Below are 26,360 nucleotides of genomic sequence, written 5' to 3'. Positions count from 1 at the left end.
CCATTTCACTCCCATTCCCATAGTATACAGTTGTGAAGTAATAATCATTCATGTCCTGTTAGATACAAGTAAATGCACAATTTTTAAAATGTGCATTGATTTGTTAATGTTTGTTTGCCTGGTTGTGCAACAACATTCCCATAACCACAAAGCTTCCCCTTTCCAATTATTGACATCAAGATTACTCTACTGATGGATTCTTAAATATGTATGATGGAAGTCATCTTTAAAGTGGTAGGCAGGAAGCTAATTGGAAAAGAAGATGCACTCCATAATAGAAAAAGGACAAGTTGTCCTCGGTCTGTAGACACTGCAGAAAGAAAGAAAATGTCTAACAAAAGAAGAATTACTTTTAGAAATACAGGGAGAAGTAGATTTCAAGGGACAGTAATGAAAAGAATAATGGGAAGACAAATGGAAGCTTGCTAAATGGCCTTGGTGTTTAGATCTGCTCTAGACTGTTTCTTAGGCTTGTAAGGATAACCTCACACTTGCCACCTTAAATTGGGAGGAAGAATATGGGCTGCATTGTGAACAGTTGTTTCCCATCTGCAGAGGCATCTTGGGTAACATGGGTGGGAAAATTAGCTGTTCCCTATGATAGGACTCAGCAGCTAGTAAGCTCTGCTGTCACCCTTCCCCTCCCAAGAGCGGTTTGGAAGGACAGTCCATGCCAGTAGGCCTTTGCATCAATGCCATTTGAGTAAGTGGCAATAGGGTCCATCAGAGACCCACCCCATTCTCTGTAAAAAAAGCAACAACGGTCCTCTGCCCAACTGGTTGCTGACTTCTGGGCCAGGGGTATGGTGAATGAAGCAACCATGGTTCTGAGGGCCAAGAGGAGCTAGGTAGCAAATCTTTTGTCTGGACTCTGGACTCTTAGCTGAGAGCCAGCCCTATGGAATCTAGAGTGAGACTCGCTCCTAAGTAAACATGCATAGGATCACACTGTTCTGGCCAAACATGGAAGGAAAACTAATAATTAAAATAAATAAAAACCCGCATCTTCTAAGAAGCAGGGGTTTTGTTTACCAACGAGAACGCATGCTTTTGTTTGTTCGGATGCTGTGTCGTCGTCCCCCCGCCCCACACCACACACACACATACACCTGAACGCCACCCACGTGACACGGTCCGGTCTAATGTTGTGAAAGCTGCAGGGAAGGAACGACAGCACCATTATGATGAACCAATGAAGCAGACCGGGGCGCGCTTTCTCCCTCCAAACCAGCCATCAATCCCGCATCGATCCCCGCCCTGTTTGTCCCAGAGCTCTCGGCAGACCTGCCCTTTTGCCGCCGCGACCTTCCTCGTCCTCCCTCCAGTCGACGCCACAGTGGGATGCAGGCTTGGGTGGGTGCGCCTGGATCGTGGGGAGGGGGGCGGCGGTTTCCAATGTAGATGAATTGATCCTAAGGTTTATTTGTTTGTTTGTTTGTTTTTCCCAAGGCAGGAGAGCCATGACATCACCCCTCCTGCATGCAAAGGCACAAAGGCGAGGAGTAGCTGCAGGAGGAGGACGATGATGTTGCAGAGCTCGCCAAGGAGACCCGGCGCGGCGGCGGCGGCGGCTGCTGCTCACGCTGCTCTCGCTTTCCTTTTCCTCTTCCTCCTCCGCCTTTAACTAAGCCTCCGGCTCGCCGCCTGCTTCTCCCCCCCGATGCAGACGCCTGCCCTGGCTGCGCCCGTGCTCGTTGGGGGAACCGGGATCCAGCGCCGCCCTCACCGCGCAGCATGCCCTGGGGGGTTGGCTTCGCCTCGTCCAGGTCGTGCGTGGTGGATCTCAGCCGGAACCAGAGCCTCTGGTGCGCGGGCTCCGACGAGCGCTTCTCCTTTTATGGGGAGATCATCGCTTTCCCTCTGCAGGATTACGGCGGGGTCATGGCCGGGCTGGGGTCCGATTCGTGGTGGAAGAAAACCCTCTATCTGACCGGGGGAGCCTTGCTCGCCGCCGCAGCCTACCTGCTCCACGAACTCCTGGCCATCAGGTGAGAGGGGGACACCTCCGGGGGGGGGGTCTTTTGGAGAGAGAGATGGAGAGCTAAGAGGTGCAAAATAGCGCGCAGGAGGGCACTCCGGTCCCCTAGGGAGGAGGGTTGTTTTCCTAGGGTGGGGTGGGGATTCTTTGCTGGGTGGGGGAAGGGACGGGTTGTGATCAGCCATCATGCATCTATCAAATGGGGACCAGGATACCGGCAGAAAGAGAAGCTGCACCTCCTTTGTTTCAATGTGGACCATAACAACTGCAGGCCTTAGTCTGAGCCCAAGGTCCATCAACCCCGGAACCTGCTTTCAATGGCAATGCGTCCGTGAAACGCTTGTCATGGGCCTCTGAGCATATGTAGAGTGTATTTATGGCACTGAGAAAATGCAGCCTGCAGCTGAAGGGTGGGGGGCTTCCAGGTGCAATTTGCAGACAGGTTTAATGCCCTCCCCATGAATAAAGCTGAGTTTTATAATATGCTTCACGCTGATCAGGCCATGCCAACTATGTTTTAAGGTTAGGGGCTATGGAAAAATAATATCCCAATAATAATATATACAGTACACAGCTCTTAAATGCTAGCAGTTGATGTGGACTACTTTACAGGGCTGTGGTTTGTTTTGGGTTTCTTGCAACCTGGTTATTATGGAGTACTTGACACACAGCTAAATAATACTCGTTGGGCATGCAGAATAGTAGTCCCTATGGGCAGCCTCCTGAAAAATAGGGCTTGCACTGGAGACTTCCTGGTGGGTTGTGCCATTGGTTCATATGGCCCTCTCTACCCTATTATAGGTATGTGTTTATGCTGCAAAGCATATGATATAAGCACCAAATATGATAGAAATGGGTGTAGAAAACAGGGAGAGGGGGAGAATCAGAGCAGAAACTTTCGTTAACTCATTTTCATGTGTTGGATAGCAACTCCATTCAAAGTACAGCTGTACCAGTTGGGATGTGCCTTCTGTTATCTCTACTTCTGTTATCATTTTGAGTCATAATACGTCACCCTTACAAAACTGCTTGCTGTGGGATTTTTTCCATGGCACACAGCTGTCCATTCCCTGCCCTCCACTAGTGTTTTTAAACTCTAAATGACCAGTGTGTTGTCGGAGGGGCTGGAGGCAAAAGCAATTGAAGGAACAAATATAAATTTCACATTGACACACTAGGCTAGTTTCCACACCCCTCTCTATCACCCATCCAGGCAACCAAGGGGCATTATGGGAGTTCAACAAAACATTTCAGCCAGGAAAAGACACTCATGAGAGATATGAAGTAGGACTGGGGAGAGGCCCAAGGGCCAGGCAGGGAAGCCTGAGGGGCTGCATTTGTCTCCCAGGCCTGCAGTTCCTTGTTGTTGTTTAGTCGTTTAGTCGTGTCCGACTCTTCGTGACCCCATTGACCATAGCACGCCAGACACTCCTGTCTTGCACTGCCTCCCGCAGTTTGGTCAAACTCATGTTCGTAGCTTCGAGAACACTGTCCAACCATTTCGTCCTCTGTCGTCCCCTTCTCCTTGTGCCCTCCATCTTTCCCAACATCAGGGTCTTTTCCAAGGATTCTTCTCTTCTCATGAGGTGGCCAAAGTATTGGAGCCTCAGCTTCAGGATCTGTCCTTCCAGTGAGCACTCAGGGCTGATTTCCTTCAGAATGGATAGGTTTGATCTTCTTGCAGTCCATGGGACTCTCAAGAGTCTCCTCCAGCACCATAATTCAAAAGCATCAATTCTTCGGCGATCAGCCTTCTTTATGGTCCAGCTCTCACTTCCATACATCACTACTGGGAAAATCATAGCTCTAACTATACGGACCTTTGTAGGCAAGGTGATGTCTCTGCTTTTTAAGTTCCTTATACCTGCTCTAAGTCTTCAAGTTCCACCCAAACATAGCAGTTCCACTAAATATCTGGTCAGCCTCTAACTTTCTGGGAATGCTACTTCTTTGGGGAAGGTATTGGGAGGTGGTAATGGTGGGATGAATCCAGACCCAAAAAACTTCTTGCTAATCCCACTGGCATAAATATGTCACCACATCTTCCACACACCCCTCTCTCTTTTGCAACGGGAGAATCAGTTAGTGTTTCTCATCTGAGACATGTTCACATCCTCCCACAGTTGCTGAATTGTACCCCAAACCCTCCAAATCCGTCCCAGATCTGTGAAGCCCCTTTCTTACACTCCCTTACCTTCAGACATGAGGGTTTGTTGACATAAAAGTCAATATAGATGTGCCTACTACTTCAAAATGATACCATCTCCATCTATTTGCAATGGTCTTCTATAGTGTAAAGGTAAAGGGACCCCTGAACATTAGGTCCAGTCGTGATCGACTCTGGGGTTGCGGCACTCATCTCACATTATTGGCTGAGGGAGCCGGCGTACAGCTTCCAGGTCATGTGGCCAGCATGACAAAGCCACTTCTGGCGAACCAGAGCAGTGCACGGAAACGCTGTTTACTTTCCTGCTGTAGCGGTACCTATTTATCTACTTGCACTTTGACATGCTTTCGAACTGCTAGGTTGGCAGGAGCTGGGACCGAGCAACGGGAGCTCACCCCGTCGTGGGGATTCTAACTGCCGACCTTCTGATCGGCAAGCCCTAGGCTCTGTGGTTTAACCCACAGTGCCACCCGCGTCCCTTCACTGTAGTGTAGCTTGCTGTAAATGCCACAAGCAGCTTAAAATAAGAGACCAACAATGTTTAGATAAATTATGCAACTGTGATTGTCATAGGCCAGAACCTGAAGTCAACAACTAGTGTCGTAGTTGGTCTTTATTATTCTTGTAAACTATATTAAATAACGGTGGCTGCGAGTCCTGGCTGTCTTGGGGCAGCACCTGGCAAACCATTTCTCCTATAGATCTAGATGATAAGTATGGAGTGGTGGTGGTGGTGGAGGCAACATCCAGAGATTATTGTGACAGATATATTCTGGTAGACAAAGGAGCCATCCTTGCGCGAAGCAGTAGTAAACAGATTGATATCTTTGACATCTGAGAACTGTTAACAATTAAAGATGGAAATGCATGCCTTTATGCTACAATTTTGAGTAAGCTTGTAAAATGAATTAGGTGGATTTATCCTGAATTGCTGTTTGTGCTGGCCTGAGTCATCAGAGGAGAAGACTCTTGTAACACTAGTTAGTCAGTGCTCCAGAAAATCATTAGAGATTTTGCTGTGGTTGCAATCAGGAACCGGAACACTGTAGTCATTTATGCACTCATTTTGGTCTTTGACACCAAGCAAGGCCAACATCACCTATCTGTTGCAGTAGAGATGAGAACAGAGTGTCACTCTATGCACAAGTGAAAGCACCTGATAAGGGACTGGTTACTAAGCAAGGGGAGAGATAACTTTGGCTCCCTAAAAAAAGTTCAACAACTCTGGTACGTAAATACAATGCGTAGATCACTGCCAGTGTTTTTTTAGTGGGAGTAGATCACAGTCTCTCAGAAGTTGGACATCCCTGATCTAGGCCAACCCCCTGCAGTGCAGCTGTGCTGTATGGGGATCGAACCTGCAACCTTGGCGTTAACAGCACCATGGTCTCTAACCAACTGTGGTTAAAGACACTCAACAATTCTTTTTGTAGCAGGAGCTGGTGGAAGCTCAAAAGCACAGAGGAAGGCGAGTGGAGTGAGATTTCTTCCTTATTCCAAGGATGAGGGAAACAGTGCTTCAGAGTCCAGTGTAGACACCCCCCACCCCATCTCAGAGGATGTTGAGCTTGCCACAGATAAGGCACTCTAACCAACTTTGCATTCTTTGTAACTATATTTACTGCAATGAACAGCACAGCCTTAAGGCCAATGTCTGTTCCCTGGCATTAGTACGACGATACTTTCTGCAGCTGAAGCTAGACTGGACTGTGTCTATGGGAAATTTTGATATCCGGACATTGCATTAAGAGCTCAACCTATTGGAATGGAATTTTCTAAAAGTGCTGGGTGGGAGATACTTAGGTTAGACACACATGGTGATGAACAGTTGTGTTGTCATGCATCATATTTGCAGGCCAACCTCTGGCGCCAGAGTTCATGGTGAAGTCACTGGGTACCAAACTGATGCCTGACAGCAAGTGGAAGGTTTACTGTAGCTTTGATAAGGTCTCCTGTTCCATGAAGGTCTGCCTTTGTGCTACACAAGGGAAGGACATTTCCACTTCATCCTATGTATCCTTACTGCCTTGTAGCTATGTTTTATTCTCACTGTTCCTTTAACAGTGTTTTTGGTTATATTTGTTCACCATCCTGATATCTTTGATGATAGGTGACTTATAAATCTTAATTAAATAAAAATAAATAGGATCCCTGCATCATACAGCTTAAATAAGATGTACCTACCGGTAGATTTTATAACCCTTTAATTCCAACTTGTTCCTTTCACCTACTTTTACAGTCTTCAATAACTGGGCGTAGGCATGGGATGAACAGACCAGAAGACTTGCATTAGTTTATTAAAGCTCATTTAATATAGATCTACATAGAGGTATTTAAGCCAACAAATGTTGTTAAATAGGTGTTCACTTTTAGTCACCTTACAAATTGTTGCTGTAAAGTTGTGATTGTTGCTCAATATTCCCTTGTTCTCATCACTGTGCAAAACCAATAGCCACTTCTCCCTTTTGTCCTTCCCTGGTTAACTCATGGGCTTCAGTTGCAAGTCTTCTCTGTGGTCAGGGTCTCACTGAAAATATGTACAGTATTGTAAAATAGCCTCTTAGCCAGGCATCCCCAAACTTTGGTCCTCCAGATGTTTTGGACTACAATTCCCATCTTCCCTGACCACTGGTCCTGTTAGCTAGGGATCATGGGAGTTGTAGGCCAAAACATCTGGAGGGCCACAGTTTGGAGATGCCTGCTCTTAGCTGTTACTCACACTAGACTCCACCTCTTGCAACTATGGCTGCCCCTCTGATAGATTTGCTGCAGCTCTCATCTCAAGTCTTCCTTCTGGTCAGCTACTCGACGGCCAGGGCTCATGCACAATGATGTCAGTTACCTCCTGAAGTATTCCTGCAGCTGAGTGTCAGCTGCTGTCACTTTGACCAGTAATTATTCTGGAGAACTGAAACTGGAATGCCCTCATACTGCCTTCCCTCTGTGTGATTCTCTGTTAACCTTCTGCCTCTTTCTAGTCTCTTCACTCTCTGACCAACTGTTCTCTCATGATTGACTCCATACAGGGCAGTCTTTCCTTTCCCTTTCCCTACTTCTGTTCCCTTCCTCCACTCCTGCCATAATCCTCTGAACAATCACCAGAGTTCTCTCTGCACTTCTGAATCCCATTAGCCAATAAATGTGAGGACAAATGATATTTGAATAGATTGTCTGCTAAAGAACCTATGGCAATTTGACCCTTTTCAATTCTCCTGACCCAAATAAAAGCAAGATTCTTTGGTTAACTGAAGCCTTGCAAGTATGTAACAAAAAAAACACACAATATTTTGAAACTTTTATGGCCTAACCATTTCTTAGCAGACTGCCTGCTGAACCCAAGCACTTTTTCCTGGCTCTCTGGACAGGAGCAGGAGACCAGGTTCTTTCCTCTCACCTCATCCTGCCCCAATTGACACAGTGGACAATTTTCATCCAAACAGTATGCATATCATAACAATATTATTGTATTTGGACTTTACCTTAACTGTGAAGTTTCTTCACAGAGCTACTGTCAGGTTGACTTTGGTAAAGTACAGTGGTACCTCGACTTACGAACGACTCGACAACCGAATTTTTCGACTTACGATTGGGGGTAATGGCTGCGCGCTTACGAATGTCTCAACATCCGGGGGAAAACCCGCGGTGGTTTTAGATAGGGATTTTTTTTACTTACGAATCTTTAGATAGGGTTGCTTCAACTTACGAATTTTTCCGTTTTCAATGCATTCCTATAATGGCGTTTTTCGACTTACGAATTTTTCAACTTACGAAGTTGCCTTCAGAACGGATTAAATTAGTAAGTCGAGGCACCACTGTATATGAAATCCTGTAAGAGATTAGGAGAAGCACAATAATAAATACTGTTGTTGTCATAGAACTAGCACATTTTGAGTTGTATGGGACAAAGGCTCATAGTAAGAGTTTAATTCTATCAATCTCTTCATGAAGGGTGCCTCATAGCAACTGAAGCCCCCTATAACCAGAATTAGAATCATAGAATAGAATCATAGAATCATAGGGTTGGAAGAGACCACAAGGGCCATCCAGTCTAACCCCCTGCCAAGCAAAATTCCTTTTGGGTTATCTAGCTTTTATTTATCCACAAGTTTTATGTGTATCCCATCTCATTAAGATCAATGAGATTATAGAATGTGGAAATCTGATTAGCACCACTGAGGGAAATAATCTATGAAAACAAAGGATTTGCTGATCTGCATGTTTTAGTTTCCATGGAATTAACAAGCTTTTTGTATCATTTTAATGATGTGGCAGATGCCGAACCAAAGTGGGTGGGTGTTGTACATTATATTCAGGGCTCCATGTGTTTTATTTATTTTAAAATTCAAAATAGCCACATACAGGAACTTTGTCTGTTTGCATTTTACTTACTAATACACTTGCATATACAGTACCTGCATAACTTATATTCACTTGTAGGACAGGGAACGAGCTGTGCAAGGCACTGGGGCCACATTATCTTGGCCACTACTGCCCCTGCCCTCTGCCAGTGTCTTAAGTAGCCCTGCCATGTGGCAGACCTGGGGCAGCATTGAAGAAGATAGTTCCATTAGCACAAGGATTTCCTCTTCCTGTGTTCCTCCTTTTTGCTCTGGTTCCTCTCCCAACCCTATGGAGCAGATTTGTGTGGGCACACAGGGCAATGAGAGGGAGGGGAAGATCAGTTGCACAAATGGAAATTCTTATGTTGATAGAACTACTTTGCTGGACACCGCTTTCAGGAAGTGGACCTCATGCACCATAAAGCCTGGGGGCTGCGTGCGTAAGTGGGTGGACGTGTGCATTGCACATCTGTTTCCTAGAGTGGTTATTCTAAGGTGGTGCCATATTGGACAAGGTGGCGCCACCCTAAAGCAATCACTCTAGGAATCCTGCTCTTCCTGATGCTCCTGGGATTAGGATAGGGGATGTAGGCAAAGGTGGAGGCAACAGGCCATATTGAAGAGCCTGAATGGTGTAGTGCTGAGATTGTCAGACTAGGACAAGGGAAACCCAGGTTCGAATCCTTCCTCAGCTATAGACTTTAATAGAAGATACTGGGCCAGTCACTATCTCTCAGCCACTAGGCTGTTTCATAGGGTGTTGTGAGAGTAAAATTGATTGAGGAAGAACCATGTACAGTATGCCACCCTTATATAAGAAATACCTTTGTAAATATTTGCACCCCAGGGTTCTGGGACTTTTATTAACCAAATCTGTTTCAGCAATCGTAGTGGATTGAACCTTTCTTTTAAAATAGAAGTAAACTGATCTTCTCAGGATGTTAACTTCCTTGGTCAATACTAAATGTCCTGCTTACTGACATTGGGATTTCAGAATATACACAAGCCTTGTTATATATTTATTCTGAATTAGTTCCCCACAGGCTTAGAAAAAATTAAGTTGATCCTTGGATTGACTTGACTGAGTTTATTTGAAATAATGAAGGTGAGGTGGAGGGAAAGAGTATTTATCTCACCATGGGGACTAGTAGCTTGCTTCAAAAGAAATGGACTTCTCAACATTCTAACTTCAAAGGCTTTTGCCAAGTACTTTGGGTCCACGGCTACATGTTATCTTCTCCTTCAACATGTTGCAAGTACCATGCTAATTTTAGTATAGGATAATGTCCTGATGATTTTAAAGTAATACTCAACAGCATTAGATATGAAATAATAATAAATCAAGGCTCATGTTTTGCTATCAAGGCAGTTTCTGGACAAGATGGTAGCCCTACATGTAACACCTTCATCATAACTATGAATATGGTCATTTGTGTGTATATGAATTTAACTGTGGAAGGTTTTAGTTATTTTGAATATTGAATCATCTTGACTTGTTGGCTTATTTTGCCCTTGCAGTCCAAAGTGCTTCTTAGTGACTTAAAGCTTAACGAATACAAAATGGTGGCAGCCTATTGAATGACATAAGGAAAGTTTGCCTCAGCAGTTGCATTGTGCTTTGCAAGTTTGACATATTGATGCTGTATGACGCATAATGGATTCTGTTTTGTAAAACTTACTCGCTTGTTTTGCTTATAGGAAAGAGCAAGAGGTTGATTCAAAAGATGCTATTATACTGCATCAGTTTTCAAGGCCAAACAATGGTATTCCGAGTTTATCTCCTTTCTGTTTGAAAATGGAGACTTACTTAAGGATGGCTGATTTGCCCTACCAGGTAAACTTGTGCATGTTATGTTACTTTGGCTACTTACAGGCGCATGATGCCACCTATTTTAGGACCATTTGCCTCGCCTAGAGGATAGGTGTATTGGCCTGTTCAAATGAGAAAAGAGTCCCGTGGTACAGTCATTGCACAACAGTACCATCTCATGATGCACGTTTTTAGGCACCCTTGTTGGAAAAAACTCCCATATTGCACTCTTGGTGGAAAGCTTAAACATGGGAACACACATAAGCTTTGACATGTGTGTAATAGACAGGTTTGTGGGTGGGAGTGCTTTCAAAAAATGATCCTTGTTTATAAATGATGTAGTACAGTCATGCCAGAGTTCTGTACCATGTGATTGCCTCCTTCTTAGGGCTGCCTTCTGATTAAGGTGACATTTACCTGATTGAACACGTTAATTTTAATACATAGATAAATGTATTAGGTATGTCCATAAAAATAGCAATTCTGATTTAAAAAAACCATAGCTTAACACCGAATTTCAGTCTATCTCTACCATTTACACACACACACACACACACACACACACACACACACACACACACATACTTTTGTGTTTTTCTGACTCTTCATGGTTCTTGCTGCCTCCAAAATTCACAGAGATGAAGACTCCGCTACCCCTTGCTAAGAAAGTAACAGTCATATGAGTGTTTGGCTGCATAGCTATCTCACACAATCATTACCTTATTCAATGAACAACCCAAAATCCAGGAGAGCAGTATGCATCTGGACTGAATTTTCATGAAGACAAGTGGAACAGCCCAGGGGGACCAGGTCAGAAGAGCATTTCTAGAGTAGAACATCCCTTTTTAGGAAGCAGATGAACATAGGAACAAGTCAGACCATTAGTTCATCTAGCCCAATATTGTTGCCACTGTCAGGCTTTCCAGAATTTCAGCCAGGAGATTCTTCCCAGCCATAGCTGAGGACTGAACTTCGGACATTTTACATTCACAGCATATGCTCTACCACTGAACTACTACCCCTAAGTTTGCTTTAAAACATACAGAATCGCAGTGGGATCTGCCACATAATTTTGCTGTTTAATCTTGTGGTGCCCATGAGCCATGCTGCCCCCAGATATTCCCTTCTGCCTCCGTCAAGGGACACCCAGCATTTCATGGTCATTGAGAATGCTCTTTCCAGGGTGTCTGTATCCCCATTCTTTAGTTCCCCCCCACCTTCTGAAAACCTGGTGGGAGGGGGTTGTTTCCCCTGAGCCTGCTGCTACTTCCCTCTTGTAAGCGGGTGATGCGATTTTGGCTACGTAAGCACTGTTACTTGCCTCTGTACACTGGAAATAGAGGGAGTTGTTCAGATTTGCTTAGGGACCGCCTGAACACCTGCCTGGTGGTGTTAATACATTTTGTACCTGGCATTTGCAATTCCATGTGGAGGGGAAAGCAACTGCTGTTAAAAAGCAATTATTTCTTGGGTATACCCTGATTATACTGAAGTTTGTCTTTTCACATCCCTCGCTATTTTTGTCAAGTAACAGATTCAGGCAGAAGCTTTAATTATGGTTGCGCTTTCAGTAGATTGGGAGCTGACTGTTGTCTTAACTCGGCGAGGTCCATAGATGTGCAGAAGAGGTTCCCTCTCTTGCACGGCCTGCTGGAACCTGCCTGCCCAATGGTGCCATGCACATGTGCCAGGCTTGCGTCTTTCCCACTGCTACACGTGACAAGAACATAGAAACCATATTGTTTTTCTTTGTTGTAACAAACGACTGCTATTTTACAGCCCATTTTGAACTGGATTCCCCACCCCCAAATTTATTTATTTTTTCTGCTACCCTCCACAGATTTGATGTCCTTTAGCAGGTTTATTTGACTTTGTTTCCCATGTAACTAAAAGTAGAATTGCTATATTTGATTAGGGGATCCATAAAACACTTCATATGGTTTAAATGTTAATTTGTTAAAAATAATTCCCACGTAAAGGTGGGTTGTTTTTTTTTTGAGTACTTGTAAATATGTGATAGTGAGAAGGAGAGGAGAAACGTGTAGTGTTGCTGGAAGGGAAGCTGAGATATAAATATAATGACTCGGTTGCACACACTTCGCTTAAGTTGTTTAGATATTAAGGGGGTGGGAGAAATGAAGGCAATCAAAACATAGCAGGCCTGAAGAACTGTGCTCATGAATGTGCTTCCTAGGAATAGACTCACGAGAAGAAGTTAATTGCAGCTTTGATTTTAGATTTGACTGGTTTTGTCTCCATTCCAATTGCTCAATTTGACTAGCGTTATGTTGGTTCAGTATGTTACTAATTAAATTTGTGAAGCAATGAATTTCTAAAAGTAGAGAATGATTTACATAAAAATGTAGCAGCAGAGGTTTTTTTAAAAAAAAAAACATAATTTGAAAAAAAAAATCCATCATGGAAAATTCCCACCAAACATTTTTTCTATCCAACATCACTGGGTGTTATGCTTGCCTATAATCTATCTATCTATCTATCTATCTATCTATCTATCTATCTATCTATCTATCTATCATCTTGTCATCCCCATTATTAACTACTTGACAGGCTCTGTATGTTGCCTTTTTTGTTTTTCCTTTGCTGTTTCACCTGCCTTTAACCCTCTGCCACCTTCTTGTAGTGAGCCATATTCAAATGGGAATGAGAAGGCAGGTGTCCGACATGCAGAAAGAACTGGTTACCCATATTGGAACACTTGAAAGAATAAGGGCTAGACCTGGTTTGCAATTGAATCCTTCCACCCTCAGTCTAGCCATCTGTCTTGATTGGACTTGCCAAGGATTAAAGTTGGTGGTAGAGTCTCACATACACCCCACGCCCACAGAGTCTGAAGAATCCAGCTGAGGGCAATCTCACTTTTTGCAATTTTGTCTATTACCTACCATACTTTTGGTCTAGAAATGTCCAAAAATGTAGGCTGGTTCAGGAGATGGACATGCATACCTAGACAGGTCTAATGAGCGCATTGCAGTTTGGAATAGAAAGGTGCCAAATTTACCTTTAAAACATGTTTCTGACTCTAGAGGCACCTGTGATTTCTCCTGCCCAGTCACCCATCCCTGTCTGCTCTTGTTATCCTTCTCTGTTCCTCAACTGCTTTGCAATACACTTGCAGCAAATTTTCCTGCGGGCAGAGAATGAAAGTATAAAAGGTAGATAAAACACATCACCATTCATTCAGGAGCAGACATAATGCTTGGTTTTGACCTGTTGGTTTGTTGTTGACTTAGCAATAGAGTCTGAATTACTGATTTGTGATTGTTGTGTTATTTATTTTTTAAATGTTTGTTTGATTTCTCCCCTTGTTTTTGTTTTGGTACTTCTTTTCTTAGAACTACTTCGATGGAAAACTTTCCCCTCAAGGGAAAATGCCGTGGATTGAATACAATTGCAAAAAAGTGTCCGGCACAGAATTCATTATTGATTTTCTGGAAGAGAAGCTTGGAGTCAATTTAAACAAACATCTTGGCCCGCATGAAAGAGCTGTTTCTAGAGCTGTTACAAAAATGGTGGAGGAGCACTTTTACTGGTAAGTTGCCATGGATATTAGATGCTCTCTGATGATTTCAGACGTGGTAGCACACTTGTTAGACCCAATTCTCTTTTCTGTCTTCTAGTTATATTAGCATTGCTTTTCTGTTTACTCACACCACCTTAAAAGATTCCATTCACCCAAAAATACAAGAGGGCACAGATTTGCATAAACTTTGTAGATCAGGGGTGCCAACCTGAATAAAATATTTGGGGGGCTAGGTAGGTCCTGCCCCACATAATCGATCACAAAATGTGGTACACACACCATTTGAATGGCAATGCTCATCAACTTTGAGGGCCCCTGGCAATATCTAGGTCTGCATAGAAATATAGAGCTGCAGCCTCTGTTCATCTCTTTTTAATTTTGATGGCAAGCCTGCCCTTTCCCAAGGGCTACAGCAGTTCCCCAAAGTGGTTTTCTGGCCTCCTAAGGTTTTCAGTCTAATCAATCAGCTATAAGGCAACAAGTAAAGGTAAAGGGGCCCCTGACCATCAGGTCCAGTCGTGTCCGACTCTGGGGTTGCGGCGCTCATCTCGCTTTATAGGCCGAGGGAGCCAGCGTTTGTCTGCAGACAGCTTCTGGGTCATGTGACCAGCATGACACAGCCACTTCTGGCGAACCAAAGCAGCGCACGGAAACGCCGTTTACCTTCCCGCCGGAGCAGTCCCTATTTATCTACTTGCACTTTGATGTGCTTTCGAACTGCTAGGTGGGTAGGAGCTGGGACCGAGCAACGGGAGCTCACCCCATTGCAGGGATTCGAACTGCTGACCTTCTGATCAGCAAGCCCTAGACTCTGTGGTTTAACCCACAGCGCCACCTGGGTCCCAAGGCAACAAGTAGGAAGGAACAAAACAAAGGGATTATGCAAAATTGAAACGCAGATAATAAAGGTGGCTGAAAATACACAGCCACATCTACTTCCATTTCCTTGCACCTAGGCTTATTCTCTATTACCCCTCATCAAGTCAACAAATACCTGTCATGCACCCCAGGAAGAACAACACTGACTTGGAGGATTTATGATAATGGAAAAATCACAGTTAGAATGCCATAGAGAGATTTCATGTTCTTAGAAATTCAATGTTTGCTTCCATAATAAGTCAGTGAAAGCCAGCTGCTTCACCTCCCTAATCAAAGGCAGGATTCTTCACGTAGCAGCCTGTTTTAAGCCATTTTCTGAATTAACCTATGCTACCCCATAGTAGCATAGGTGGCACTGTGGGTTGAACCACAGAGCCTAGGGCTTGCCGAACAGAAGGTTGGCGGTTCGAATCCCTGCGACGGGGTAAGCTCCTGTTGCTCGGTCCCAGCTCCTGCCCACCTAGCAGTTCGAAAGCACGTCAAAGTGCAAGCAGATAAATAGGTACCGCTACAGCGGGAAGGTAAATGTCATTTCCGTGCACTGCTCTGGTTCGGCAGAAGCGGCTTTGTCATGCTGGCCACATGACCTGGAAGCTGTATGCCAGCTCCCTCGGCCAATAGCGTGAGATGAGCGCCGCAACCCCAGAGTCGGTCACGACTAGACCTAATGGTCAGGGGTCCCTTTACCTTTACCCCATATTATGTTTTACATTCGATTCATGTTATTTAACTTGTCCACTTCTTTTATAGCCTCTTCAGTACATTTAGTTAAGAATTGTAGCATCTAGATATGTCCACAAAGTCTCCTGAGTTTCAAGAAATTCCCCCAAAGATTCTGTATGGTTTTGGGCCATTTCAAAGCAGCTGACACCATACAATGGCAATGTGCTTGGAGATGCAAGGAGCATGTGTTGAAGGCAAACATTACATTTCTGAAGTCAAATGGGTTCTGGCTCTGTAAGCTGCCTGGATGGGAGGCCACCTATGGATATCAGTCCAAGGTACTTTGAGCTCCTTCATAGTTGCCACTGTCATCATCAGCATCAATGCATGCTAATCCCACATACTCATTGTTTGAACAAGGAAGAATTCCTGACGCAATGTTTCCTGTTGAGAAAGAAAGGTCCAAGAGCTCCCTCTAAAATAGGCACCCATTGCTATCTGTTAATAGAAATATTGGAAGCAGCCTTATACTGAATCAGATCATTGTTCCATCTGGCTCAATTTTGTCTACAGCGACTAGCAACAGGGTTTCAGACAGGGGACATTCCCAGACTTGTCTGGAGATGCTGGGGGATTGAAATGATTAAAGTTATACTTCTTGGTTTTTCCTTCTCGGCAATAAAAATGCAGGACAGAGGAGATGAAGCTGGGAGGGTTCCTCCCGTTCATAACATTCATTCTTCTTCAACCACGGCTTTCTTATTTCCTTTAAAGTACTGCTATTGATGTTGTCTCTCTCTTGTTCCATTTCAGCAAGTAGTTTAGCTTGATAAATAATTAAGGGTTTTGCTGTGCTGGCGTGACTCTCTCTTCCTCCCTCCTCCTCCTCTTCCTCCTTTCCAACCCTCCCCAACTCAGCATCTGCATCTGAGCTCTGGCAACCCAGAGTGCTTCCCAACGGACATTGCCCTGATTTCTTTTGCAGGGAGATTAGACTGTGTTGGCTATTGAATGAGCATGCATTCAGTCTTGGTTGTGGGGAGGTTAGATGATGTTGTGTCATCCCACACTTAAAACACAAGCAGACAAATAATTTTGGAAGGTTTTTTTTTTCATATTTCAGCGTGTACACATGCACATTGACTGCAGAATAGCTTCTGATATTATAAAAGTATATCCAAAACTAAACACTAAACAAAAGAACCCAAACAATCAGGGAGGGGAGAGAAATAAATATAACAAACATGTCATCATCATTGAACAATGCATCTTTATCTATAGAAGGCATGAAAAAACACATTAATGTATGCTAAACATTTCAGATTTGCATTCAGGGAGATTAGACAACATTGGCTATTGAATGTGCATTCAATCTATCTTGCTCGCAGGCAGGTTAGATGATGCCACATCAAAGCAAGTGTTATCCCATGCCTTCCAGTGCATCGTCCTATCGCGTTCCTCATTTCAAAAAAGTCTAATGTCACAGAACACCTGGTGTAGGAGCTGAGAAGCACTAGCAGTGATTTCAGGGCTGCTCTCTGGGGCTCCGAAGAAGATGCCCTGGCATGGCTCTCTTGCACAGGTTGCAAATGGGTACTCATTCAAGACCTTTGTATATAAGACCTAAAATGGCATTTGTTTTGCTCATTCTGTGTATATCTGGTTTTTAAAAAGAATATGGATAACGACAACAATGACAACAACAGCAACAACAACAGCAACAACAGCCCATCTGGCTGGGTTTCCGCAGCCACTCTCAGCAGCTTGCACCATATCTAAAAACATAATAAAAGCATAAAGCAAATAATAATAATAATAATAATAATAATAATAATAATAATAAATAATATTTATACCCCACCCATCTGGCTGGGTTTCCACAGCCACTCTAGGTGGCTCCCAATAGAACACTAAAAACAGAATAAAACTTCAAATATTAAAAACCTCCCAATACAGGGCTGCCTTCAGATGTCTTCTAAAAGTTGTGTAATTCTTTATCTCCTTGGCAATTTCTTCTCCTTGATCAATTTCTGCATGGTGTTGAATGATTTCTGTTAATGTGCCCCTGGCAGTTCTGACTGTTTTCTGTGAGCTTTATAGGCACTTGGAACTTCCCAAAGCCAGCTGGTTGAAGTGAGAACTGTGTGCTAAAAGCACCTTGCTGGCATGCTTGGCATATTTTCAGGGTAGGGGACCAAGTTTGTTTGTGTGATCTAACTGGAAAGCTTCCTCCCCCACCCCATAGTGGGGTCACCTGAGGCCACCCTCTGTCATTTTAGGGAAACCTTCACCAATCTGGTGCCTTCCAGATGTTTTGGATGGCAACTCCCATCAGTCCCAGTCAGTGTGGTCTTTGCATGCAGAAGCTCCCAGGTTTTGTCCCCAGTGTCTCCAGGTAGAGCTGGGAGAAACAACTGCCTTAAATCCTGGGCATCTGCTGATTGCCATTGTAAGATAGTACTGAGCTAAATGCTCTGGCTCAGTTTAAGAAGAAGAAGAAGAAGAAGAAGAAGAAGAAGAAGAAGAAGAAGAAGAAGAAGAAGAAGAAGAAGAAGAAGAAGAAGAGTTTGGATTTGATATCCCGCTTTATCACTACCCGAAGGAGTCTCAAAGCGGCTAACATTATCCTTTCCCTTCCTCCCCCACAACAAACACTCTGTGAGGTGAGTGGGGCTGACAGACTTCAGAGAAGTGTGACGAGCCCAAGGTCACCCAGCAGCTGCATGTGGAGGAGCGGAGACGCGAACCCAGTTCCCCAGATTACGAGTCTACCACTCTTAACCACTACATCACACTGGCTCTCTTTAAGGCAGCTTCCTGTGCTCCTACACTGGTGGGGCTTGTGGTCCAAAATATCTGGAGGGGATTTGGTTGGTAAAGCTCCATTAGGGTAATGGTGAAGCTCAACTTTGTTCAAAAGCCAGCATGAGGAGGCAAAGGAAGAGAGCCGGTAGACAGGCTCTGTAGGGTAAACGACCTGAATTGACGCCACTTAGAAAGTATTTCTGGGTTTATAAATATTTCATTCTGAACCTTGCTGAAAAACTACTGCGCCTATCTTTGAGAGCATTGTTGATCTCTTGCTCTTTTAAAGTTGTGATTTGCTCCACTTCCTGGAATAGTCCTGAGAAAGAGGTGAGGGGTGGGGCTGGCTGGCTGGCTGGGTATGGGACACGCAAGCACAAAGCCTGTCTTGGTAGCTTCCTTGAATTTTTAGCTTTTGGAAGCCTCTGTTAATATACTGTGTTGACAAGTGCATCTCCTGTTCTGGCTGCACACAGTCCTCTTGAAAGGGGAATATCCAAGTGTCGCTGAGAGAGGTAATTAACAATCCCATTAAACGTGGCTTTCACACTCAAACAAGCATTGCTATAGAACATTATTATTAATCCACAAGGCAGTCCTTTGTTTCAAAAATGTCTGCAGTCACTACTTTGTAATTACTGACATCATCATCATCATCGCCTAAGCTGAAGGGTTAGATGGGACCAAAATGCCACCTGGTTCAACGTCCTGCTGGGAGGTGGGGCCGCTCATACACCAACCCATATAACAGCCTTTCCAGATCTCAATATGCCACTGCATAAGATGGATGTCCGGCAAATAGCTCCAGAGGCCTCAAAAGAGTAAGCCACGCCATGTATAGAAAAGCAAAAGCACCTGAGATACTAGCCTGTGGGGGCACTAGCCAATTGCTCATACCTGAGCTTCAGAAAAACTTGATTCATTCAAGATAATTATGGGTATTTTGTGGAAAGGAAGGTGTAAAAATGTTTTAAATACAGTATTACTGAGGTTGAAGCCCGTGTGTGTGTGTGTGTGTGTGTGTGTGTGTGTGATTATTACTACTAATTTTAAAAAAATGAGTTTGAAAGAAGTAAGTACCCAGTGATAATTATACTGTCATCCTTCTCTTCATAGTAGATCTAGCAGCTTTTCTTTGTTTCAGTGTAGCACAAAAGAAATTTGGGGAATCTACTGCCTCAATGAAGCCTGTTCTTCCTATTATACATGTTTATCATCTTCCATTTTGGGTTGGTCGAGAGAAGCGTGTTTGTGTTCCTCACAGCTATAAATGTTTGTTCCCCCCTCACCACATTCTAGGACCTTAGCATATTGCCAGTGGGTGGACAATCTCCATGAGACTCAGAAGATGCTTTCCTTTACTGGTCCTTTTAGTGACCTGCTGAAGTGGATTCTCTGCCATATAACGAAAGGAATAGTGAGGCGGGAAATGTACGGCCACGGCATCGGGCGCTTCTCTGAGGAAGAGATCTACAAGCTGATGGAGAAAGACATGCGCTCTCTGGCGGGTCTTCTGGGTAATGTACAGTGCCTTTCATTACATTATATCGAAAATGCATAATCACTTGTTTTGAGAGACTACTCCAACAGATTACATTTTACCACTTTCATCCATAGCTGCCAAGTTATCCCTTTTTTTAAGGGATTTTCCCTTATGCTGAATAGGCTTCCTCGCGAGAAAAGGGAAAACTTGGCAGCTATGCTTTCATCTTATGCATAGTTTAGGTATATGCCTCATGAATGTGTTAAATTATCTCCCCCACAATCCAAATCACACATGCTTCAGAAATTCAGCCACAGTGAGATGCTTTCATATGCCACCTTCCATTTTATTTAGTTGCGTTGATTTTAGAGATTAATTTCTCATTATGCACAGTCTTGGCTATTCAACTCTGATTCTGATTCATTTTGTGTTGAAAGGAAACCTGCAGAGCTGGTGTCACTGAAGACTTGGCTCAGCATTCTAGGATTCAGACATGCTTTCGGGAATGCACCATGATTCATTCAAATTCTCTCCAATAATTAAATATACCGGCACTATGGATCACCTAAAATTACTGTACACATTTCCACTCCACAGTAATGCACACATAGAGTTCCCTTGTGAATGAGCATCCCCATTTGCCTCTGCAATGATGACCCTGATTCAGGGGGTATGGAACCTTTGTCAGACCCAACATCACAATTCTCTGTGGGCAACCTTTTGGAGGCCAGATGCCTATGGCATGCAAGGCTAGGCAGTGGTGTAGTGGGAGAGCACGGGGGGCCAGTGCCCCGGGTGCAAATGGGGGGGGGGGCAAACCAGGTGCACCCCTGCAGAGATTCCTGTTGTGCCCTGCTGCTGGTGGGGGCTGGTGGTAGGGGCTGGTGGGTGCCTGCCTGGCGGTGTCCAAGCTGAGGGCTGAACAAGCACACTCCGCCTCTGCCTCTGCCTCTGGCACTGGCGAGCAGCCCTACACCCCTGGGGCCAGAGGCAAGAAGTAGGCAGAGCAATGTGTAGTAGGCTGCTAGTGTAGTAGCTGCTAAATGAGCACTGTGGGATTACAGTATGTGATTCTTTGGGGGAAACTGTCTATCATTGCTTACACAGAAAACTCCTTGGTCGTATTGCAGTAGTCCTCAAATGCAGGCTCATACATGAACTCTAACACAGTGTTTCCCAACCAGTGTGCCTCCAGATGTTTTGGGACTACAACTCCCATCATCCCTAGCTAGCAAGACCAGTGGTCAGGAATGATGGGAGTTGTAGTCCCAAAACATCTGGAGGCACACTGGTTGGGAAACACTGCTCTAACACACTTCCTTTTGATGCATTAATTGGCTGAAATACCCCTGCAGTGGCATGGCAATGCCATTCTGCAATTGTTGAAATTTGTGCCTGGTGATTTGTGATTTAAAAGCTTGACTGCTGAGCTTTGAAGATAATAGCAGGTTATCACCAGGCAACACTGAGTATGTGAGTTGGGGTGGGGAATAAATAAATAAATACCCACAGGCTTTAAAAAAATGCTTTTGGCTTTGTTTTGTAGGTGATAAGAAGTACATCATGGGGCCCAAACTTTCCACTTTAGATGCTACAGTCTTTGGACACCTAGCACAGGCAATGTGGACGCTGCCAGGAACTAGGCCGGAGAGACTAATTAAAGGTAGGGGCTACTTTAATTCCTGCATTATAGAGTTGAAGGTATTATCTGATAGTGAATGAAAAGGACCTGTTTCCAATCTGATTCAAGGCCTATTCATGCAATGCAGGAATTTGCAACTGTCCCATATGAGGATCAAACTTGCAACCTTGGCATTAGCAACATGCTCTAACCAACTGAGCTGTCCAAGCTATGTGAGTACAGTTAGCTCACCCTTCAGATTTTTGACCAAGACAGGGAAGTCAGAAGGTAGAGCTGGGATGGTGAGCACCGTCAGGGAGGTGGATCCAGGAGGCATAGTTCTTTGCTCAAGGGGCTAAGTGTGCCTGGGAATTCTGACTTCAGGCAAAACCTATGATCTAAGATTGGAGTTTTAAATGTCAAACTAATATGCATCACCCTCTCAGAAAACATATGGATGATGAATGGCAACACAAAAAGCAAACAAACTACAAAGACAATAGAGAACAATCAGTAAATGTCAGGCTAAAATTTCCTTGAGTAAACAACTGTGTAGACCTGCAGGCATAAAATGGTTTTCAAGTGATGTCTGAAAGCAAAAAGCAAGGATGCCTGCCAAATCTCTGGTGGAAGAGATATTAAATGCCTGACTTCTGATTGAGGCCAGCTGAGCCTCTGCTGTTTGATACTGTACTAGCATCTTGATTTATGTTGCAGTTCATTTGCTCTCATCCAGTCCATGACTGCATCCAGGCAGGCACAAGTTTAGCCATGCACAAACTCTCCTGATTCAGATGCTACAGAGAAATAGACCTGGGTATCCTCAGTGTGCTGGTGACACCTTATTCTAGATCTCCCAGTGACTGCTCCCAGTGGCTTCATATAGATATTAAATAGCATTGTGGACAAACTGTACCCTTTCGTACCCCGCAGATTAGCTGCCAGAGGGCTGAGGTATGGTCTCCCAATATTACCTAATGCCACTATCTGGAACTGACCCCATTAGTAGAAAAGAAGTCACTGTAAAATGGTACCCCCAACTCTCTGAAGTGTTCCAGGAGGTTAGGGCTGAAAGGTCAAGGAGAATCAACAGGGTCTCACTGCCCCTCTCAGTTTCTCATCTCTCAAAGTGACCAAGGCTGCTTTTGGTGCCCAACTGGATCTGAACCTAGACTAGAATGGGCCAAGATAATCAGTTTTGCCCAAGAGCATCTGCAGCTGAACTGTCCCAAAGCGATGAGGATGATGATGATAATGATATATTATTTATACCCCGCCCATCTGGCTGGGTTTCCCTAGCCACTCTGGGCGGCTTCCAACAAAAGATTAAAAATACATTAAAACATCAGTCATTAAAAACTTCCCTAAACAGGGCTGCCTTCAGGTGTTTATTTCTTTGACATCTGATGGGAGGGCGTTCCACAGGGCGGGCGCCGCAACCGAGAACGCCTTCTGCCTGGTTCCCTGTAACTTCTCACAGGGAGGGAACTGCCAGAAGATACGTTATGTTTGTGTATGTGAAAGTAATATTGTTCTACAGAATATTTTCCTGTAGAATCCTGATGGAAGAATGGAGAGTTTCTCTCAGACAACCCTGCCACCTGGTGGTACAAGGTTGCACATTACCTATGTCTTTTACCGTTCTAAAAACAGGTTATAGGGGAAAGCATTAATCCACTGCAGTTTGTTGGGCTTCATTTTGTCCCATGTCGTCCTCAGGACATATATCATTTTTCTCTTCTGGATAATGGCTGCTGTTACATATAACAGTGAACAAGTCAATAAAATGTGTTTTAAAATATGAACTAATAAGATGGTACTTTGAGAGGTAGCCACAAGATTGTGAAGCAAATTGGTTGTATATGAAAAATACCCTTCATCCAAAAGAAATCAGCAAGATATCATAGGGAGATGCCTTATAGAATCATAGAGATGGAAAGAACCACAAGGGTCCCTTTTTAAATTAAACAACATTTTAAAATATTTTATGTATATATCCGTATATTCCGGCGTATAAGACGACTGGGTGTATAAGACGACCCCGAACTTTCCCAGTTAAAATATAGAGTTTGGGATATAATTGCCATATAAGAAATATGACCCATGGTCCTTATTTTTAACTGTAAGCTGCCTTGAGCCCTGTCAGGAAAACAACAACATGAGGTGTGTGTGTGTGTGTGTGTGTGTGTGTGTACAACAACAACAACACGAGGTATAATTAAATATATAACAACAACAACCTGACCACTCTTGTACATGCATTGGTAACCTCAAGACTTGATTACTGCAACATACTCTATGTGGGTCTGTCCTTGGGTGTGGTCTGGAGACTTCAGGTAATGCAGAATGCCAGGGCTAGACACAAGTATTAAAAAATCTGCATTGGCTTCCCATCTGCCACCAGGCCAGATTCGAAGTTCTTGTACTAGTGCACATGAATAACTTAAGCCTGGAAAACCTTTAGGACCACCTTAAGGCTGTACATCCCATTTTGCTCACTGATATTAACTGGAGGACCACTAATAGTGGTTTCCTTATGGACTCATGTGAACGAGAAGTCTTCCCTTCAATGCTGCAGGTTCAACTCTGTGGAACTGCCTCCCTTAGGCCCCAGCCCTGCTGAATTTCAGACACCTAGTTAAACCAGTTTTATTTCAGGAGGTAGTGAAAAGTGAGTTATACATTATGAAAATAAAATGAATTGTATTTTCTCAATGAAAAATGATAATATTATTACTACGTTGAGAGGCTTTGCAGCTGGGTAATCGTATAATGCTATTTCCTTACCTCCCTGTGTTTTCTTAGGAGAACTGATTAACCTTGCTATGTACTGTGAGAGAATAAGGAGGAAATTTTGGCCAGAATGGCACCATGATGATGACAACACTCTGTATGAGTCAGAAGAAAGCAGTGAAGCAAGTAAGACTCAGCCGTTGCTGGACTTCAGTTTTTACTCAAGGACAGAAACATTTGACGATGAGGGAACCGAGAATAGTTTTTCGCGAACACCTGACACCGATTACACGGGACATTCCCTCTTCGATTCTGATGTGGACATGGATGACTACACAGATCATGAACAATGCAAGTGATGTGTCTACAAAGCGCTTCTCCATCTTTTATCAGAAATGCCACCACCTCCTGGGAATCCTGCCAATTGGCCTAGGCTCTAAAGAGACCCAAATTGGTTGGGATGTGAGACAGTGTCGCTTTATGCCATTCATGTGGATCTTTTCAGCATTTTTATTTTTTATTTTTTTTTAGAACATTCCACTGGATTCTAGAGAAACCATTTTTAATTCTGTTTAACAAGGTGGTATGGTTGACAAGGAAGGTAATGAGATCCCCCCCTTTTTTTTAAAAAAAGAAGAACATTCCAGAATGATAAGCAGAAACCATCCATAAGCCAAAAGGAAGTATTGAGAAAGGCTGATGTTTGAGCTGATTTCTTCCCAGAAACAGGCTTGGTGGAAGGAAGGAAGAGGGGTTATTAGGACTTCATTTCTCATCTCCAAATAGATCAGGGGTTCCCAAACTAAGGGGCCAGATGCGGCCCAATCGCCTTCTAAATCCAGCCTGCGGTCGGTCCATGAATCAGCATGTTTTTACATGAGTAGAATGTATCCTTTTGTTTAAAATGCATCTCTGGGTTATTTGTGGGGCATAGGAATTCATTCATATATTTTTTTCAAAATATAGTCCGGCCCCCCACAAGGGACAGTGGACCGGCCCCCTGCTGGAAAAGTTTGCTGACCCCTGACATAGATCATGGAAATGGTTGAATAAAGTAAACACAGTGAGGGATTATAACATTATCTCCATTCTGCCCCTCTGTGTCCTCCATATGTTTGGGTGTGCTAAGTGACTGCATTTCCTCTGGGGAAGGTTCCTCTGGTCCCCAATTTCACAGAGAAACAGCCAACAGAGACAAAAATAATGAGGGGCGGTTGTTTTTGCATTCAAAATACCACCAATTGTTTCCCATCTGACTCATCAGCTTGGCAATTTATTTATTTATATTGTAACTTTTTTTAAGGGGTCAGTGCACCAATTTTGCTCTTCAGCCTTATGGATAAAGCCCACTGCCAACATTTCATCACACATTTGTGTGACTGAGAAGCAGAAGCCAAGTTCAGGTTATGCAGATTGTCAGGGGATTGTTGCAGCTACTCTCGAGTAAAGACGCTCCAGTCCGCACTGTCTTTAAGAGTTTTATTGTGCATACTATTTACAGTGCAGAGATAACAGAGATAACATTGCTGATTCAGAACCCAGCAATGGCTGCCGCCTGCTTTTCGGCCAGCATAAAAGCCTGGGCACCCCAAAACGCCGCCCCTTTGCCCTATGTGTGGGTGCGTGCCTCAACTTGGGCACCGGAAGGAGAGGTTTCCCCTCTTGCTGGCTGGGGCGGTACCTGGGCTCCAACGTCTCGGTGAGTCCCTCATCTGTTGACCCTCGACCAGAGCAGTGCCAGGGCTCTGACACGTCTGAGTCCTTCCTGCATGCTCTATTCTCCATAGCGTTGCCAGGGCTCAGACACCTCACTGAGCCCTCTCTCCAAACCACTCCATTCCTCATTCCCTCCTCCCGACTCGCTGCTTGTGCTGTCGCTGGGTGAAGTGCTGGTCAGGATGACTAGGGGAGGCTCCCAGTAGGGAGTCCCCTTGACACAGATGGAGAGGTGAGCTATGCACAGAGAAGCAGAACTGATTTTTGAGGACTTGAATTGTTGGAGGTCAAAAGAAGAGGTTTAGTCTTCACCCCAAAGCCTACCTTTACACTTAAAACCCCTTTCTCTACTACATAAATGAATATAGTGGAACATCGCTTTACAACTACTTCTGTTTATGAACGCCTCCATTTATGAACACCGCGGACCCGGAAGTGTTTAGATCCAGGTTCCACGGCGTCGGATGCGCAGATCGCATCTGCGCAGAAGTACTCTATCGTCGCTTCGCACACGTGCAAAAGCGTGCCTTCAGGGAGCGAATGCCTCCGTTTACGAACGCCTCCATGGAACGGATTGTGTTCATAAACTGAGGTTCCACTGTACTTGGTTTTCTGTCCTCTCCA

The 26,360-nt window shown here is 44.2% G+C and overlaps 1 protein-coding gene across 1 annotated transcript; it reads left to right on the top strand.

Annotated features, from left to right (window-relative positions):
* The first annotated feature begins 1,124 nt into the window (after positions 1-1,124).
* On the top strand, positions 1,125-25,487 carry FAXC (failed axon connections homolog, metaxin like GST domain containing). Its single transcript, XM_035110680.3, has 7 exons — positions 1,125-1,353; positions 1,450-1,988; positions 10,184-10,319; positions 13,649-13,845; positions 19,483-19,700; positions 21,213-21,329; positions 24,093-25,487. Exons 2-7 carry the CDS (start codon positions 1,735-1,737, stop codon positions 24,377-24,379), a joined length of 1,209 nt encoding a protein of 402 aa, XP_034966571.1. The 5' UTR covers positions 1,125-1,353; positions 1,450-1,734; the 3' UTR covers positions 24,380-25,487.
* Positions 25,488-26,360: the final 873 nt, after the last annotated feature.

Source organism: Zootoca vivipara, chromosome 3, assembly GCF_965207765.1.
Source record: "Zootoca vivipara chromosome 3, rZooViv2.hap1.1, whole genome shotgun sequence".
Lineage (NCBI taxonomy): Eukaryota > Metazoa > Chordata > Lepidosauria > Squamata > Lacertidae > Zootoca > Zootoca vivipara.
This window is presented reverse-complemented; position numbering and strand designations above follow the sequence as displayed.

What these genes read in the sequence shown, in the direction of transcription:
- FAXC (XM_035110680.3), top strand. Translation starts at nt 1,735, where the DNA reads ATGCCCTGGGGGGTTGGCTTCGCCTCGTCCAGGTCGTGCGTGGTGGAT. An exon ending in CACGAACTCCTGGCCATCAG is followed by an intron (nt 1,989 to 10,183) that starts GTGAGAGGGGGA and finishes TTTTGCTTATAG; the next exon opens with GAAAGAGCAAGAGGTTGATT. An exon ending in TGGCTGATTTGCCCTACCAG is followed by an intron (nt 10,320 to 13,648) that starts GTAAACTTGTGC and finishes TTCTTTTCTTAG; the next exon opens with AACTACTTCGATGGAAAACT.